This window comes from Simochromis diagramma, unplaced genomic scaffold (assembly GCF_900408965.1).
Source record: "Simochromis diagramma unplaced genomic scaffold, fSimDia1.1 OVJJ01000284.1, whole genome shotgun sequence".
Lineage (NCBI taxonomy): Eukaryota > Metazoa > Chordata > Actinopteri > Cichliformes > Cichlidae > Simochromis > Simochromis diagramma.
Window position 1 is genome coordinate 1,313,694 of NW_024386871.1, and position 19,879 is coordinate 1,333,572.

At 42.3% G+C, this 19,879-nt stretch overlaps 1 protein-coding gene across 5 annotated transcripts in view; it reads left to right on the plus strand.

Annotated features, from left to right (window-relative positions):
* Window positions 1-19,879, plus strand: part of lrrc7 (leucine rich repeat containing 7) — a 137,720-nt gene that overhangs the window by 114,090 nt on the left and 3,751 nt on the right. For 3 of the 5 annotated variants that reach the window (XM_040031524.1, XM_040031523.1, XM_040031522.1), the window contains 13 exons: window positions 979-1,192; window positions 2,351-2,857; window positions 3,469-3,693; window positions 3,784-4,039; window positions 4,147-4,497; window positions 4,758-5,000; window positions 6,704-6,916; window positions 8,135-8,302; window positions 11,078-11,197; window positions 11,332-11,542; window positions 11,730-11,980; window positions 13,451-13,543; window positions 17,219-17,293. In XM_040031524.1, coding sequence (XP_039887458.1) covers window positions 979-1,192; window positions 2,351-2,857; window positions 3,469-3,693; window positions 3,784-4,039; window positions 4,147-4,497; window positions 4,758-5,000; window positions 6,704-6,916; window positions 8,135-8,302; window positions 11,078-11,197; window positions 11,332-11,542; window positions 11,730-11,980; window positions 13,451-13,543; window positions 17,219-17,293 — 2,927 coding nt within the window. The remainder of the gene's footprint in view (window positions 1-978; window positions 1,193-2,350; window positions 2,858-3,468; window positions 3,694-3,783; window positions 4,040-4,146; window positions 4,498-4,757; window positions 5,001-6,703; window positions 6,917-8,134; window positions 8,303-11,077; window positions 11,198-11,331; window positions 11,543-11,729; window positions 11,981-13,450; window positions 13,544-17,218; window positions 17,294-19,879) is intronic. The other 2 variants (XM_040031525.1, XM_040031526.1) reach the window with 1 other exon arrangement.

Below are 19,879 nucleotides of genomic sequence, written 5' to 3' on the forward strand. Positions count from 1 at the left end.
TGTCTTTATAAGGGTTTGCTTTTCTTTTTGCTGGTATTTTATTTATTTTTAGGTGGTGTGGGAGGGGGGAGGTGTTTGGGGGATTATGGCAGTGATTCTGTTGGAATAAACAATCAAAGTCCTTATTAATCTCCTAAGATACGAACTCTTTCATGGCATGCATTTTCAATTTCTCTTTGCTATTTGGGCTGATTGGGTCCTGATAAATATAAAAACAAAGAATGATCTGATTTTTTTTTTTTTACCTGATTTTTGTTTCTGAGATCCACATATGAGGATATTCATTTTAAATTTTGATAGAACAGTGGCAGTATAACGTCCTCGTAAGTGGAAATCAGGCCCTTGTAGAGCAACATTTTGTATTTTGCTCTAAACAACCCAAAATGTGATGTCCAAATATGTGGATGCCAGGTCCTAGGAGGTTAAAGTGCACTGGCTGAATTTCCAGGTAATTAAATTGGGGGACAAAAACTCAGAATAGGTCGGACCCAGAGGACATTAGATACTGCTCGATCGGTCACCTGATGGAGTGGAGCCTGATCTGTAATTGTAGCAATTGGGTGGTACATGTAAGGGGCCAGAGAAAGGTGCAGCATGGGAGTGACATAGATATAGTTGCAGAAAACATGTACTGGCGGTATACCGCAGTGCTCACCCTCAGTGCTCCCAAAACAATTTAAAGTATATCTGCCAAAACTGGTTTTGAGCTTCATTTGGTCATTTTTTTCAATTAGCAATATAGTAAAGATAAGTTTAATATAGTTAACTAACTATAATACAAAAATAGTGTGATTGTGCTGTACTGAATTGAAATTTAAGGAAAGAAAACTAACATGAAACAAGCTTCTGGTACCAAAAAATCGAAAGCAAAAGTTGAAAATGAATTACATGAAGAACAAAAGCTCAATGGAAAATCCCAAAATATAATGATGTTGATCACAAAGAGGACGTGCTGTGTGTCTGCTTCTGTCTGTCCAGAGTCTACAGATGAAGAGGTTGATAAACTCCACTGTCTGAACCACAGCGGCTCGTCGGCCACCTACTCCGATTACTCTCCCTCACAGGGCTCCTCGGGCTCCTCCAACCCGCCCGGCAACACGCACTCACACACGCTGTCGCACGGACACCCCCACAATCCCGCCCTACCGCCTCCCAGCAAGGACCAGGCCCCTCAGACGCACTGGACCAACAGGTGCGCACACCTGTTTCATGACTCCTCCCTCCTGCTGTCCGTCATCTCTTGTACATTTCAATTGTAACCCCACTTCAGTTTCTCTCCATCTGTAATCTGTCACATCCATCTTCCTGCTTGCTCTGTCAAGGTCAGAGAGGCTGACTGGAACACTGCAGACTTCTCTTTAGGATTTTCTCTCTCAGCTTCAAAGCTGTCTGGTCTGAGCTTCAGTCATGTTACTATCCAGAGGAGGTTTTTTTTTTTTTTGCCCCAGTGCATTAGAAAAGCAAATAAAAAGGTTTGGACTGTCTCCTGAAGTTTTAAGTCTGGGTGCAATGCACTTGATGATGTTGGTTGGAAAGGGATAAAAATGTTATGAAAACTTTTTGGGACAGTTTTGAGTTCTAATCAGAAATGTTACAGCTATAAAAAAAAAAAAAACATGTCATCTTAGTCTGCCTGTCATATTTATGACACTGTCGGGGTAGTCTCAATCATATTGCTCAGACTGGATGGCAGTAACAATAAAATATCTGTCACTGATATGTCAGCTATCTACAGCAAGACATAGAATAAAACAGAAATGTGAAATATATGTGTTTATATTACACACAGATGCTCAAATTCGCTCCACCGATAATCTTCGGTTTAGCAGATTGGACTGTCTGGCTGTACCTTACGGATGTTTTCTGTTTCTGTTAGACACCACAGTGTCTCCTTAGCTCAGTCAAAACATAGTGTCCAATAATGCTAGTTTTCTTCTCCTTATCCTTCCCATGTTTCTTCTTGTTTTAAGCAGGCCCTGGAGGATGGTAGCTGGTTTTAGTATTGTTTGACACTAAATCTGTTAATCCACATGCCCTGAAGTGAGGTACAACTGCAGTATTTTATTTCTACTTGTGGAACATGATATTTGCAGTCTGCAAGTAGTAGTGAGGGAGTTTGAAGGCATGTGTTCTCTTGGAAACAATAACTAACACAAACATGGTTTCTGGCCTAATGGGTGTGACAGACATCAGAGAGAAAGGGAGAGAAAGTTGATCTGTCCTCTGAGCTCATTGTCTCTGATTAAATGTGCAACACACATCCACGTGGCATGTCGCCTGTTTGCAATTTTGATCTTCTTGGTTTTTCTCCCACAGTATAATCAGTGATTGATATTTTCTGTCTTTGTAGACTTGCCCAGTCATTTCCCAAGCCCATTGACTCCAAGCCCCTGCTGTCTCAGAGAGAAACTCCTCCATCAGGAACCCTGCAGCAACGCGGGGATCGGCGTCCACTTAGTGAGCCTTTTGACTGGGTTGACGCACCTCACTACGACAACACGGGTTTCGATGCAGAGGAGTCTTCTCTGGACCCTCCTTCATCTACCACCAGTCAGGGAAACCCTCCGCTGGGCTCTAAGCCTCGCAGCTCATCAGCACACGGCCGCCGCCCCCTCCTTAGGCAAGACCGAATTGTAGGGGTCCCATTGGAATTGGACACCCAGACGCTCCCCTTCCACGGCAACCAACGACCCAACCAGGACAATGACTCGCAATCCTCCGGACATCCTTCCCAGAATCCCTGGCAGAATTGGACCAGGACCCCGAGCCCCCTGGAGGACAGAACCGCTTTTCCTTCCAAGCTGGACCTTACACCTACTTCCAGCCCCAATCCTGATCGCAAGGACATGGATTCAAGGTAAGTGACTGACGGTCATTTACAATTGAAATACATAATTTTATTGGGAAAGCTTAATAATTCCAAGAGTTTGCAGGTCTCAAATCCTGTTTACAGTGCAGTCTTTGGGGGTTTTGTAGTAAATAAACATATCAGAGCTGTTATAACTAAAGCCGTTGATTTTAAAGTTTTACAACTGTGACTGTTTTTATTTGCACATCAATAAAATAACAAATCAGCTTACTTAACTTAGTTTTGTTGCAATGCAAAAACACCAAAGTGTCACTAAATTGAGATTCTGAAAGCATTTCAGTTTTCATTTCATAGTTTTATGTTACTATAAAATGTATTTCTGGGGACAGCGCAAGGTCATTTTGATATGCCAAAGAAAGTTAAAAAAAAAAAAAAGAGCTAATTTCTAATAATTGTGAGCTGTAGCCTTAGTCTCAAATTTTGGTGCAGCTGCGTCACAAGAAACTGACCGATGGTGTGGAAGTAATTTGCATTAGTCAAAAAAATTCAGTTTCTACTATTGTAACACTCCTCTAATCCAGCTTGTTTCTGTGCTTCATAATTGAAAAACACTTATCCCTATCATTAACTCATAATCCTTGATTATTTCTTCCCCCAAGGCTTCAGCAAAGCACAGTGCCTTTGCCCGGCAGCTGGACATATCACGACAATGAGGGGGAGCAAAACAGGAAGGATCAGCTCAGTGTAGGCGGGGTCAACAAGGTGACCGTGGTGATGAGTAAAAGCTCAGATCGCCTGTCCCCCATGATGAAGGAGACGAGATCCAAGTTTAAGAAGTCACAGAGCATAGACGAGATTGACATTGGCTCCTACAAGGTCTACAGGTAGATATTGTTCTGATTCTTCTTAAAGAAAGCTCAAGCTCGATTGCAGCTACTGAAGTTGATTTCTAATGATGCCACGTTCCTCTGCAGCATTCCCATGGACAGCTATAGTTCATCCATTGAGCAGCAAACTAGTTTGGACCGTCCAGAGCTCCCCGGTTCTATGGAGCAGACCAACATGTCACGGTCACAGTCTGCCCCCATGTTAGATGAGGAGATGGGATACCCCGGACACGGATCTGGTGACCAAAACCAGAGACAGAACCAAAAACCTGCCATCCCACAAAAGGCTTACCACTTTGACCACAACTACAACCCGCAGGTTCGATGGAGTTGTGAACCATTGGTAGCGCTCTTATATTACGTTTTTAGACATACACAATAAAACTAAAATAATCTGATTGAAACCAAACAATACAAAGTTAAACAAACAATTCTGTTCTTACCAATCAGGTGACCATGGATCGCCGGGTCCCTCCCCCTTTCCCAAACACACCAGATTATGTCAACCACTCATCGAAGGCTTTGGAGTACCTCAACCAACCAGGGAAGACACTACCCAAAGAGCTAGTGAGCCCTCGGTATCGTGCATATCCACCCTTGGAGATGTTTTCTTTCCCCCAGTCACCAATCAACCAAGATGGTCCGCCCAGCCAGCAGCAGCAGCCAATCCCAAGTCAGCGCTCCAGACCAGGATTTCTAAGAAGAGCGGACTCACTGGTGAGCTCTACGGAGCTCGCCTTGTTCCGACGGGTTCATGAAGCTCAGCAGGAGGCGCTCCAAGAGTCTCAGTACAGACAACAGGTAAGCACAACAAAACAAGTAATGCTCATATTCCATAAATGGATGTGATTTTCCCTTTCATGTACTTTATTGAAATGTAAAGTAAATCATAGAAATGTGTTTCTTTCAAACACTGCTTATTCCCTAAGACCCAAAGTTAGTTTTTGTTAAGGCTCTACTTGAAAGTCATCCCCATCCCCATGCATTTATTTGAGGTCAGGATGAAAGCTCATACTTTTGTTTTTTTTAACTCCCACTCGCTTCCCATCTGTGACCCTCAGGCGGATCCCCCTCTTTATGGCCGGGCTGTCTACTCCACCCCCATGGAGCACTCCGCGATGAGTAATATGGCCGACAACCAGAGTCAGATGCTGCACAACAAGAGAAACGGTCGTTATGACGACGACTACCCCACTTACCAAGAGCAGAAGAAGCCCATGATTGGTTATCCAACCAAGAGCCTGACTCAGCGGCGTCCCCTGTCTGCCAGAAGTTATAGCACCGAGACCTACGGAGCATCTCAGGTACACTGTTTGTCTGTGTGTTTATGTTTCTACTTCTTAACTGAGCCCTTTAAAAAGAGGCAGTATTAAAGTAAAAGAGTCATGTTACAGTTATAACATAATGGCTCCAACTAACAGTTATTTTCCTTACAGGCAAATCTGCCAGTTTCTTTTTGTTCACTTAAGTATCACTTGCCTTCTTTAAAGATGCCTTAAAACAATAACAGGGGCAGATCACCATTTTCAAAATCCCATCTTGACATTTTCAAATATCTTGTTTTGTGTGGTCAGCAGTCAAAAGCCACAGTGATTCAGTTACAACACAGGAACACAGGAGAATAATCTGCCCTGCTTTTGATATGCCTGCTTTTATGTCGTCTCTTTGAGGATGCAGAATTATAGCTTTGTTTCACTTCCATTTTCTTATAGGTACTCAGGTTCAGGTTTTTGTAGTAGTGAACTAAGAGGCATAGCACTGGTGTCCTTTGCCTCAGTCATATCTCTGAAGGCGATCCCTCGTCCATAAATAATCCCTTCAGGCTATTCTGGGTTTCCCTCAAGTTAGACTTTCCCAAATTAGTCACAGTGAAGTGTCCAGCAGCATACTGATTAGATGTGCAGATCACTTCATCTGGCACCTTTCAACAAGAAGAAGCTGGGCGTTGGGAATGAACGTAAGGGCTTACATAGAGCGCTTGTGGCTGCTGTCTTTTTCCTGCCATCATTAGCCAACACTCAATACTGAAGGTTGGAAAACACACCAGCTGTTACACAAAGAGCCTCACCTTTAGGCAGCTGGTGTAATGTTTGCATCGCTGTTGTGTTATCTTCGTTCACATGTGCCATGTGACCCAATCACATTGATCGCTATTAGTAATATTTCCAGCTTTGCTAAACAGCAGCAGTATCACTCAGTTGATCAGACCACCTATTGATCCAGACTGAAATATAACAGCTGCCGGTTGGATCACCTTTCAAAGTAATTCCGTCTGTCCATCGATCCACTTATCCACTCACACATGTACACACACATACACCCAAAGACACCTTTAAAGCAGATAGCGATTAGTCTCAGAAGTACTGTGTTTTTAGTGATAATTTCTTATGGGTCATACTGGGACTGGAAGCTGTCCCAGCTGTAATTGGGTAAGGGGCAGGGTACACCTTGGATAGGTTGCCAGTCCATCGCAAATCGATGCTAAACTAAGAAAGCAAACAGTGAGACTATTATACATTAAATGTTTTGCATTGAGTTTTGAGTCCTTCCTGCTTTTTAGTACACGTAAAGTAACAATTGACACAAAAACCTATCCGTACACACTCACAGAGCTAGTAGCATGCTGTAGGGTTGATACTGATTTAAACAACTGACCAAAACTGTCTTTCCTTTTGTGATTGCAAGTGGTTGGCAGAATAAAACAGCAGTTTAAGTGTTCTAGTCCTTTTGAGGAACATCCAGTGGTACTAGTCTGTGGTTTATTTAAGTCCTTAAACCACCTTGTGGGAGTGAAACAAGCTGTAAGCATCATAAATAGCATTACATATGTTATTTAATACCTAAAAAACACTCATTTTTAGCCACTTGATAAACTGACACTTTTTCACTCCATGTTGGTCTCCGTCTTGCATTTAGCTTTTTATCCACAAAATGTTCCAATATGAACAGTTGTTAATTATGAACCTTGTACATTTTTATGTTTAAATATTAACTCCCTTGTGTTCAGGCACGTCCGGTGTCTGCCCGTCCCACCATGGCCGCCCTGCTAGAGAAGATGCCACCTGACTACACCCTGGCAACCTGCCCCGAAAAGCCACCCGATGACACCATCAAAGTAAGACCTGTTGTACCCCAGAAACCTGAAGACATCACCTCCAAGATGCCTGCCGACTGGAGGCAACAGCTACTCAGGCACATAGAGGCGAAACGACTGGACAGGGTATGTCAGTGCAGTGCACACACACACACGTAAGAGAGAAACACACACGTACACATAGAAAGCATTCGGAAGCCCTCCCTGTGTGTATTTGTGCAAGTCTGTGTTGTAAGGTTAACCAGATTCATGTCTGGCTTCATGTGTTTCCACTTCACACCGTCACTCTGTCAGCCTGACCCACCACAAACTCACTACGACAGACAGCGCAGTAAATTCTGTATTGTGATAAATATTTTGATCTTTTGTCGTGTCCTCAAATCTTCTTTCTTTTTGTGAACAAATAAAAGTCAGCAGGATCGTCTCCATATTAGGATTTTAATGGCGCTGAAAAAAACTGTATTTTCACCTTTTTGTTTGTTTTGCACAATCACATGTTAAGGATCGTGCAATAGTATCACTGCAAAGGAGTAACGTTTAGGAAAATACTTTCGTGACAGCTCAGTTATACTTTAGATTGATAAATAAAAAGCTACAGACTTGAAGTGCAGCTTAAACTGTCTAAAGGCAAAGTAATCCAATCAAATTCTCACATTTTGAGCACTGAGGATAGATTGAGCTGTTGAATGGTGTTTTCTGGATTTCTATCTTTCTTTGGCCTCCAGTTTTATACTTACCTGCAAACATGAGAGTGCTATCAGTCCTTTCATCTAACTCCCAGCAAGAAAGCGAATGAGCCTATTTTTGAAAATGTCAAACTAATTACTGAGAAGCAGTACCTCAGCAGACAGGACAATCAGACATGCTAGGGAGGAGGTCTGGAGCGTGCAGTTATGAAAAAAAGATAAAAACCTGCAGAATCTAAACAATATGGTCCACCAAACCCATCACACGGTGCCTGATGCATCACCAAAAATGAAGTCTTTTGGTTATAGGTTTGGTTTAATTGTTTGTCAGATATGTTACGCGACAGCTAATCTGAAAGCCTTACATACAAATGTTGGAATGAACTGATCCACCTGTTGTTGCCTGTATGACGCACTGTTCTGTGTGTATTGACCGATCACTAGCTAACATTTCTCTGTGCTTTCAGCAGCTCTGCACTCTTGTTGTTGTTGCTGTTGTTGTAGCTGTTATTATCAGTGTTATTGTTGTTTGTTTGTTTGTGGAGCTCACAGTGTGTTGTCGCCATGCTACAGCCCGCTGTGTTGGCTCCGCCCCTTCCTCCTCCTCCCCTCCTCCCCACATTCACCCATGTCGTGTGATGTTGTCTTCTCCAATCAGAGTGGTGTCCTAAAGCACAACACGCTCACGCTGGGCATGCTCTGTCAGGGCGGGGGTCACGGCCAGGGGCGCAGCAGCACTTTGAACTTTAACCTTTACAATAACACTAAGCATGAGCCCCCTGCTGGCCGCTGGCTGCCACTACCTCCACCTCCGTCTGCTAACGCTGTGAGTATCCCTCCAAGAACAATGTTACTGATGCTTACAGTATATGATTAAAGACAACTTCAGCTACTCCCTCTTTACATTCTCGCCGCTAATACAAACTATTATTTAAACAAAACAATGACCATGCAATCTATTTTAGTCACTGTTATATGTTCCCTGTCTACAACCCAACAATAAGAATTGGAGAAAGCCATTAAAATCCCGTGGGGTTTTTTTTGTTTTTTTTCTCAGCATGACTTGAAATCATTCAGTGCCCAGTGTGGCAGCCTGGTGGTGGCTTGTTTTAATGGATTTAAAACTTGAAATATGTCACTTACCATAACAACAAACAGAAACTTGTTTTTCCTTTCTTGCAGCAGTCACAGTCTGTCAGTCAAATTTTGTCTGACACATGTTAGGCATTCCTCATTTACAGCGTTTTCAATCATCTTAGGCCAGCTTAGCTGTTACCAGCTTTTAATATCGCTGTCATTTCTCCACGAAGTGGCACTAAACTCTGGAAAACAAACAGATTACTACTCAGGTTTTTTTTTCCAGGGATAAACCAATATATTGTTTCAATATCACATCAGCCTTATGAAGCTGACATCTTCTGAATGTAGTGCCCATTGATTTTCTGATAATCATTAATTGTCGGTTTTGGACTGGTTTAGAGGCCCAGAGGAAGGGCAGAATGACTTTAACCCTCTAAGGTCTGACTCATGAGTGCTAGGTGATAGCCTAGCACTCATGAGTCTATATTTACTCTATATTTTGGAGACAGATAGAATTGACTATGTGCACGTTAGCATATGCTACTTCCGGTGTGGAAACTCCTGTAGGGAGCTTTGTTTCCGGTGTCCTATTCGCGCCTGGTTTACGGTCCAAAACAAGTTAAGCAAATGAATGAATCAAGCGGCGATTTACATTTCTATAGATGTCTTGGGCATTTACCCAATATATCTGTAAATGATGTTCATCGACTTATCGATATTTTTCCCCTGCGCCTCAGGACAAAAGAGAAAAGGGATTCAAATGTTATATTTCTCAGCTGTCCCTTGTTTATCGCGGGTGTTATGTTCTAAAAATAACCAGCGATAGGTGAAATCAAGTAGCCAATTTTATTTTTTGACGGTGCAAAAACGTTTCGTGGACACCGTGGACATACAGTACTGCACTTCAGAGTCACACTGCTAGCGATCGATGCAGCGATTCTGTACTGTACAGGAGAGACGTCACGGAGGAGGACGCAGGACACAATGTGACGTAAAAAAAAAAAAAGCATGCAAACTTGCACTAAAAAATCCGCGAAACAGCAGGTGAAAGGTGAACCGCTTTATAGCGAGGGACCTCTGTAATTTTTAAGGTAAGTCACAACATACCCTTCGTAAATACTAATGTATAGAAACTGTTAACAGCAATCATTCATTTTTTGTGTGGCTTTTTTCACGTTTGTTAACATGCTGTGTAGGTGTGTACTTGACTAGCTGATATCGACATAACGGGGAAACATCTGGTTTGACTATTCTTCACCTGCAGTTTGAATGCTGAACATTTGCCTGTTTAAATCATAAGACCAGTCACTATACAGAGATGTGCTTCTGAATGTGGACGATGTGTCTTCTGCTGCAGTAAAGCAGTTCTGCTTGTGTTGAGTGATGTAAACAACTGATCGATCTAAACTCTTTAAATGTCAAAACTGATCATTAGATTTTTTATGACACAGCGGTGAGTGTTCCCACCTTCTGCTCTTTGTAACTTAACGCGATCTTTCCGTTTTCGAGTTTTGGACATGATTTTGGAGGATATCTTCGCAGTAGCGATTGACCGCAAAGTAAAGCTACCGGAAATGTACAACCCCACATCCGGTCTCAAACCAGGAAGTTAGCATTTTCTCGTGCACATAGTCAATTGACTCTTTTAAAAAAAAAGGGGGGGGGCTATAGTTAGGGTTGGAGCCATCGCTGATGATGTCTTAGAAGGTGAAAACAAGTACTTTTTAAAAGACACATTCTTTGTTTCTTTGCAACAGCAAAAAAACCCCAATATAAACTATAAACATCAGTATCTGAAATGGCAATAGACCAAATTGCTATTTCAAACTTTTTAAAGTTTCAGTCGTTATTTCTGTGAATATCTCAGTGGTTTGATGTGGGCACGGCTCATTTAGGCTTCAGTCACACAGGCCTGGGGACCAGATGGTGACAATCTAGCAACCACCAGTTGGTCACTAAGAAAAACTGTGTATTCTGCAGTCACTTCTCGAGTATTTGTAGGAGGTTGCTGCCAGTCACTGGTTGAAATAGGTTGCAGGTTGCCATCGTTTGCCAGCAGTTTATATGGAAGATGGTGATTTGTCTGCAAAAGTAGTAAAACTGGGGAAAAGTGCTACACAAAGTGGAAATGGAGTCTAAGTAAAATTAACGCCTGTTGAAATGTGTTACTTTTATTTTGAAGGGCATTTTACTTAGACTCCATTGGCATTTTGTGTTACACTTTTTCAAGGTTTTTTCTGAAAAACTCCTCTCATTTAAGCGGGTTTTTAGGGGGGCTTTTGGTGTGGAAAAAAGGGGGAATCATAAAAACAATCTGTTCACGTTGAGCACGATATCACAGGTTTTATCACCGCCTAACATGACTTCATCTCGAAGGAGAAAAATCTGTTCCAGCTCTGTTTATTCTTCCAACTGAATCTCAGATGAGCTGTCTGAAACTCCAGGAGATAATACGAAGACATGACTGGGGTAGCTAGAGTTTAATGTTCATTGTCAGTAATGACCACTTTGTCTCTTTCAGACCCCGTCTCAGCAGGGTGGCGTGCTGGACAATGACCAGGAGGGTGTGTCAGGAAGCAACCAGTGGGCTCCCTATTCACTAGGCAGGAGGGACGTCCCACCTGACAACCTGTTAAAAAAGGTGAGATCTGTTCACATCTCAGTGAAGCATCTCATCTCTGTTTTTATGCTGAGCATCTTCTCAGTGATAAAGATAACTATTTGTGCAATTACTCTCAATCACACGTTACATGTATTCCTGCTCTCCTTCCACAGAGCGCCCATTCCCACAACCCTTCCCATCAATCACACAACACCATGATCGTCACTTCCTCTTCCTCCTCCTCGGCCACTACACCTCATCGTGTGGTGGGTCAGCAGGGCTACGATGGGATGATGAACAAAGGAGGCCAATACAACCAAGGGATGCAGCTGTCAGTGGTTCCGTCTGGGGGGCCGGGACAGTACCAAGGCAACATGTCCCAGGGTATTGGCAATAAAATCATTTTATTTCGATTTATAAATGTTCACAAGGAGACTTTTTTAAGCAAGAATGTAGAAATTTTGATTAGCAGCAGTAATCCATGTGCCTCACATTAACAGCATGTACACATATCTATTTTAGAAGCTTTGTTTTAGAGTTAGATGCTACCAGCCTGTTTTTCTCCATACAGCCCCTGGACAGGCCTACCCCAGCGGTGGTCTGCCTATGGCTCTGTCCCAATCCGGAAACCAACCCCAGTACAACCCCCATACCTCTCACACTTCCCATCAGCCCGCTACCAATCCTCAGTACCATGTCAACCAGGGCATGGGCCATAGCAACCAGGTCGTTATGACCACCCACACCAACCCACGGCCTCAGAGCGCTCGCTGCCTGTTGCAGACTAAAGGCCAGAAGAGCACGGATGGTTTTCAGGAGCAGGTATCTGTCTGTCTGTCTGTCTGTTCATGTGTCTGCCTGCACCAACCGCACCAAAAGCAATATTGGAGGTCTTTTCAAAAATGGGCTCTTCTAATATTACTATATACAGTATTACTTATACTACTATTACGTATGCAGTATAGGGGAAGGGATATTTCCGTAGCAGTAAATGTGAATGCTTAGATGGAATAAATATGCTCCTGCATGTAGGGTTACCTCTCAGTAACTAATTTCAGCTTTGTTTAGCTCTATCTTTACTGGAAAAATAGTTCCCCTTAATCTCCATGATCCGCTGTTTGGTAACTAACCCGCAAACTAAACTCTCATAGAGTGATTAGTGTTTGTTTACATTTTCATTAATAGGAGGACACGGAGGGTTCAGATTAGATGCTCAGTTTCGCAAGGAGAATTTATTGATACCAGATATAACCATAGTTACCAGAGTTACATTTTCACAGTAGCACTCACTCTGTTAATAAAAAGAAAGCTAGACTTTGCCCCTGTGGCATCACACAGTGGTTTTTTGGAGTTCTGTGTTGAAGCTTGACGATTACGGCGCCATCCTTCGCCACCTTTCTTTGGATGAAACCAAAAGGGTGGAACACTAACTTATCAGCTAACACTAGTTAGTGTTCTCTCACAGACTAGCTAGGTTTATTCAAAGATTTGATGTGTACATCATACAAATACCTACTAGTGGCTGCTAGTTTGTGCTAATTACAATTAAAAACAAGATGCTGAAATATTAATTTACAGATTTACAGACTTGGATGGGCTGACCAGAACCAAAAACCAAGTCTAGATGTGCAGCTCAATAACTAGAAGCCCAATGAGCAACCTCAGGCGAGTTTGGCCTGTGTCAGTCTATGCTTTTGACAGGCTGTAAACATATCTTTTTTTTCTGATATAAACTAGGCCAACATTGGAATCCATGGGGAATTTACTCACTTTTGGAGCCAGCCTCAACTGGCCATTTGAGAAATTGCAATTTTCCCGCCCGTACAAGATTAACTTTTAAACTACAGACCTTGCTTGGCTCTTGGATTAGACCAATGCAAGGCAGCAGTCAACTAAAGGGGGGAAATCTTGAGATATCTCATGCTTCTAAATGCAATTTTAGCCACTTGACTGCAACAGCCTGGGCTGAAACATTTTAAAAAGTGACAGAGATGGGATTAAATTACATTAGACATTTCAAAGCATGAGATTAAGAGTGCCAGTTGAGGTGGGAACCTGAAGATCTAAACAAAAAGCAAAGATCTCAGTGCCTCAGCTGTTGCTCCATAAAAGACCTCCAATACAGCATAGGTGCCAAAACATGTTGCCCGTCACACACGAGCGCACTTCCACATGTTGTCTGGTCACTGTCTGTCTGTGCGGTGATTTTTCACAACTTTGTATTTCACTTTCAGTTGTTGTTTTGTCTTTTCTTTTCTTTTCTTCCTGTATCTCTCCCTCCTCTCTCTGTAGCTGTGCGTGAGAATAGAGAAGAACCCTGGTCTCGGTTTCAGTATCTCTGGTGGCATCAGTGGCCAGGGGAACCCCTTCAAACCCTCCGACATGGTACGACCTGACCCGGCCTGCCAGCCAATCGCAGCCTCCCCGGTTTTACCTCAGAGTTGCCATGGAAACTGCTGCTTGTTACTGCAGTGTTTTCTTTCTTTGTCTGTTTGTCTGTCTGTGGGGCAACCGCTTAACGTGGTTAGCTGTGGGTGTGTTTGAGTGCATAATGTTACATGTAGGGCTGTGCTATTAATTTGGTAAAGAAACACTAAGGTGTGATTGGGGGTGTTTCCAAAACTAAACCTGAGCATTGTTAGACTCACTAGTGATTATGATACTTGAGTCTGACATACTTTAATTTTAGGGTTGTTTTGATGTGATCTAAATACCTGCACAGCATCCAGGGCAAAGCTCCTTGTTTGGTTGGTCAGCAAACTTTAAACAGCTATGTCCACATGCATGCAAATATAAGATAAGCCAAACTCTCTTATCATTCCTACTTCTGAGTCTGACAGTGTCTGTCAGTGTATGCCAGGACAGAGAGCCTGTTGGGGTTGCAGCTCCCCAAGGCCTGCTGCACATGGCAGTCTGTCCTAGAAACACACTGCTGCAGTCAGTCTAAAGGAGCGATGCTGCTCGTGGTGCTCTGACTGCTATTTTGGGAAAGCTGCTCAGTTCTGGGACACCGTGGGTGATTTCAGATGTTCACCACTTTGATCTAGGGACAGGGTTATATGACAGATTTTGACTGACTGTTATTCTGAGCAACAGAGGAGACGACTGCCCTATAAATAGAAAGCACACAGAAAGAGTGCTTTCCATTCCGCCCTTGCAACAAACGGGGAAGTTTCTTCCGAGTCGGGAGTAGACTGATTATGTGGAAACTGTCAGTTCATCATTTTAGTTTTTGAAGCAGACAACTGGTGAAACAGTTGCTGACTCGTGCAGTTATTTTAATACTCCCTCCTCTGCTTGTATCCATAAGTCTTGCACTAGCTGCAGTTTGTACATTATTAATGCCGCGTTACACGGGCAGAAAATGGAGTCAATGCAGATGAACATTTTGTCAGAGGAATACGAGATAAGGTTACGTTATCTATCCAGTTAGTGTGGAGCAGTGGGCATTGTGGAACACTTGGTGACGTTTCACTTTAGAACCGAACGCTTGCTTTTACCATACATACTGTGGCGTCCGGCGAATGGCGAAAGTGGACGTGTCAGTCAGTCACTGCTCATCTGCTGGATATTCGCCGTGATTCCCACTGAGTCGTCAGCATGTATGGTTCAAAGGAAATGTTCTAAAGTGAAATATTGATTTAGATGTCCCCTGTGTCATGTTATATAGACTGTATGTCTGCTTTATCTAACTAACCCACAGGGTCACATGGAGGGAGCAGATGGAGGATATTTGTCTGCTGTCAAAGTTACAGTGCCGGGATACAACCGCAACTGTTACAAGCATCCTCCTCTGAATCCTTGTTCTCGCTGTTGTTTCATTCACACGTGAGAGGCATCAAGCGGAAGCCATTAACGGGTGCTTCGGAGTTTTATCAGCGGTAGTCACCTCGGGCGTCAATTTGTCACCAAATTCAACTCAAACTAGAAGCAGATGCCTTTGATTATTCTTTGAATCTCTTTTCTGGCCTATTCGTGAGAGTGTATCTGTTTGTCGTCTGATGTGTTTGCAGCTATTTTTGGTTAAAGCCAGTGTTAGCTTTCAAATGAACTCGAGGTGAAAGAGTTAACAAGGGCTGTATGTTTGAAAACAGCTTGACTACTAAATTATACATCTGTGGTTTTGGATCCCCAGAGCCTACTACAGCTGTGGCTATTCCACAGGGCTGTGGCTCCCCCTGGTGGACAGCTTGTTATTTGCACTCGTGCTTTGATGGGTCTGGGACATGCCCACATGTCCAGGTGAATCACAGATGGTACAGTAGGAAATTGGTATCAAAACCACCAAATATAACACAACTATACAAAATAATTAAATCTATATTTGCTTTTAACTCTTTACCTAACAGAAAAAAAATACCTTCTTTAAAAATGTAGCTTTATCTGTCTCTGTTTTTTGCAGAGAAACAGAATAATCTCCAGGCTAGATCTCCAAATAATTGAAAGTTTACAAAATGTACCTCTTTAAGTACCGCTCTCATGTACCTGATGATAATTTTTTCCTCTTTCAAAAATCTATCAGAAGTCATCAACAGGTGTCTAAAAAGAAGCAATGATGATAATAGCCTCGATGTTGGACTTACAGGACTCACTGAGGCCCTCTAAGCCACTGGGCCAGTTTTACGTCTGCCTAATTAGGACTCGGCAAGCAGAGACAGGGAATTAGTTCATGTATCGACCGGATTGGGATCTGGGCTTTGATCTTTGAGCTTCTCAGGGTCGGTTTAAGAACAGAAGACTGAAGGTTTTAAGGATCAGAACACGGATTTTATTATGTTTTCTTTTTGTTAAATCTGGGTCAGGAACATTTGAAAATCCAATTTTCTGTCCCCTCTGTTGTTAGATGTACTGTTGTTGCGCACTGAGCTGCTGAGATACAAACACATGTTACATGTTTAAAGGAAAAGTCTAAAATCCCCGTGTGAAACATTACTAATATTGTTCCCGATTGTGTAGAAGTTTTTTTTGGAGATGGAAGGATTTTGCAAGATGCTGCAGCTCTGTGTGCAACTGCTCTGTTGTGTGTAAATGTTTAATTGGTGTGACTAATGCTACACAGTTTTAGCCCCTACTAAACTTTTTTGTAAAGTACAGTGAGCTTCATATTAGATCAGAAAGGCCACGCTGTCGTACCCGTTCGAGGTGCCGACGCCGTAAAGAATGGACACAAATAACGGCGTCGTACACAGCATTTTGCAGGCAAAATGAAACCAGTTTGTATCCTGGTGAAGAAATTATTGTATCTGTATATGCATGCATGAGGCTCACTGTATACTAAATGTCACTGTTTTCACGTGGAGTCACTGAACTAACCCTTCTCCTGTGGAATTGTTTAACATGCAATATATGTGTTTGTTCTTGCATTCTCTCTCACAGACTGTAGTATGTAGGTGCTGCTGCACTCTCACTACTACACGTCCTATTTGTCACCTCTCTATGGCAAATATATCCGTGTGTTCAACACAACCTGTTGAACCGTGTTGAGTCGATACAGGTGCATTGTCCTACACTTTCTGTGTCCAAAAACATCTTTCAGCTCTCGGTGAAAAGATGTTGGTGTTTTTACAATCTCTGCCTTGGGTTATTGAGGGAAAATATGGGGGATGAATTTTTCTTCTGCCCTGCCCGCGACCTACTTCCTTCCCATAGTGAGAAACCCATCCCACGTCTACTCTTCTTCCCATAATCTTTAAATATTGACTGTATATATTTATATATATGCCAAGTCTATATCGTTAAAAAGAGCTGCTAAATCTTTTTTGTCTCTTCGGGAGGGCTTTATCACCCAGTGTTTGTAAATTTTAAGAGAGCCGCTAATCTGAAGGAAACGCAAGCACCTTACAACATAACAGTTTCAGTGTCAAAATATGTATGCAGTATTTGCATGCCTCTCCAAATTGTGAACAAAGAGAATGCTTTGATGAACTGGCCATATATTTAAAAGTGATTTATTTATTTATTTATTGGGAGGGTTGGATATTGAGTTGAGAATGAGAAGGCAAAGATTCTAAACCATCGTGTCCCTGTGTTGTCCTAACGGTGTATCATTTTGACTTATAGGGTATCTTTGTTACTAGGGTACAGCATGACGGGCCTGCCGCCTCCGCCCTGCAGCCCGGAGACAAGATACTGCAGGTAACACCCGCTCACTCGCCATCACATAGACATCACAAACATCCACATCTTGTCCCTTCCATTCCCAGCCCCACCCTTTTTTCTTATTAAACTGTGAGGTGAAAAGCAAGGGTGTAGTCATCCTACTGAATCTTTATGTTAACTGTAGATTGTCTGTGTGTGTGTGTGTGTGTGTGTGTGTGTAAGGCTTTCCTGCTAAATATTCTACCTGTATGTGTGTGTGTGCGTGCGTTTCACCTCAAAATATCAAGCACCACCCCCCACATACACCCGTGCGCCTTTGAGCCAAAGATCACAGTCAGATTTAAGTAGCTTTTAGCAATGTGTCATTTGTTATTCATTGCTGTAATGACAATGGCAAAAGCTGAAATTGCAGTAAAAGTTACAAATGGAGCACATGTAATCTCATAAAAACAGCTGAACTGACTTCTAATCTATTCGGATAAACAAAACTGACAGGCACCTGAACCTGTCACTGGAGATCATCCTAAAGCAAATTACAAAGAGCATTTAAATCCCATAAAATGTAGAACAGTTGAGCTGGACATCTTATACTCAGGATAAAGGTAGGGCAATTGCAGATATACAGGTTCGCCATTGTAGTTTTTCAAGCGTGGGAAATGGCACAGGAGATTTTTACAAATGGGAAAAAACCCCTCTTTTTGCTTTAAATAGCTATTGGTTGGTATTTCCTACAAAGGTGCAGTGTTAGTTTTCTTCACTTGTGAAATGCCATCAGAGCACAGAATGTTGGGAGGAGGGTATTGAATCACACAAATGTGATCTCCTAAGATGTACAGCTTAGTTTTCTGCAAATTGCACTGAATTTAACACCAAAAGGAAGCATGTCAATTTTGGACCCTGTGTGGCTGTGATAGTTGCTGTTAGAAGTGTTAATTTGTTTAATGGGAAGGGGAGAGGTTATCAGAACAAGTGTGTAATTTGCGTAGGCGCACGGTTTAAAGCTTTGACTTTGTCCTGCAGCTCTTCACTGAGTCCTCACCGTGAATGTTTAATATTTCTGGTCCTCACTGAAACTGGTGTTTTAATGAAACAGAGCGGAATTGAAATGAGCCAAACTTAATGTGTAGGGAGAATCCCAGTATGAGGGGTATGCACACTTTTTAAAGGCTGTGAAGTTAGTTTTTCCAGTGAACACTGTTTCTTTTGTTAGTCCCATTTCTACGCAGAGGTTGATATACAATTAAAGTGTGTTGGGTGTCTGCTCTTCCAGCAGTTTGCCTGCAATGAACTATTTTTTCTTTTTTTTTTACTGATCTGTGGTTTTACATCCATTACCAACCAAATTGAAAGGGCTGTCAAAATACAGCTACTGGAGCTCAAACAGATCTGAAGTGTGTTAGATTAATGTCTCAGTGCAACCTTGCAGTAAAAAGCACCTTGAGGCAACCGTTGTTGTGGTTTGTTGCTATATAAATAAAATTGAATTCAATTGAGTATCTTCAGCCTCACACAGAAAAAGAAGTAATGCGCACATTTGCGAATGCGATAAACAGCGACTTCATTAACACGCGGATGGGTCAGGATCTGATGATAAATAATCTTTGTGCTCTACTACACATTGTAAAGGTCAGCTTTCTGCATGTTCGCTGGATGAATTCTGCTTTACATTATGTGGTCTGCAACCCAGATGACCCAGAGAATGCCCGTCCTTATAGTTTCCTCCCGTATAATTTTAATGTTTCACTAATCCTTACATAACGCCCAGTGAAGCAGTGAAAACTCACTGTTTGACCACAGTTATTTACTGAACTCCAGAAGCAGGATGTCAGAAAAAAGCCTGAATATCAGGTACAATATAAGTGGCTTGTGATGATTTCTAATTAAGTCAATAAACGTCCATGTTTTAGGACTAGCGACCACTTGAATAAACAATTTCAATGATCAGTAGAAATCCAAGGGTTATGTCTTCACATTATTAGAAAGCTGTTCTTAATATAAAATAACTTCAGCCGAGGCCTTAGATTTGAAAGCACCTGAACACTGCAGCTAGGTTATTTTTTTTAAATGTATTTTTACCCATGAACACAATCTAACATGGTTTCATTTGAAGTAAATATGAGTAAAACGATGTAAGTACGCAAGTACAAGTTATTTGGATTGATGTGCCTCGCAGCAATGTTTTCCCCATCAGCCAAATAATAATTGAACATCCGCCTCCCATGTAAAGCAGTCCAATTGAATCAATAAACAGTAAACAGCAACAGTAGAAATCTCACTCTCGCGCCACGCTACACGCATTTTATTGAGATGGATTGAGGTCAAAATAAGACGTCAGTGCTTTACGGTAATAGCTCAGCCTCCCTCACCCCCCATGTGCCATTCCTTTCATGTTTCCCTCTCTCCTCCCCCTTCATCTTCTTTCCACAGACTTACAGTGTAGCTGGATGAATTCATGTGAAAGCCCTTTTTTGTCTTTACCCCTTCTCTCTCTCTCTCTCTCTCTCTTTCTCTCTCTCTACAGCATGACTGTGTAGCTCCTCCTCTTCTCTCTCTTTTTCCCAACAGTGATGTGTTACTGAGATAATGATGGCAGTGACCCTCCATCCTTCCACAAAACACTCA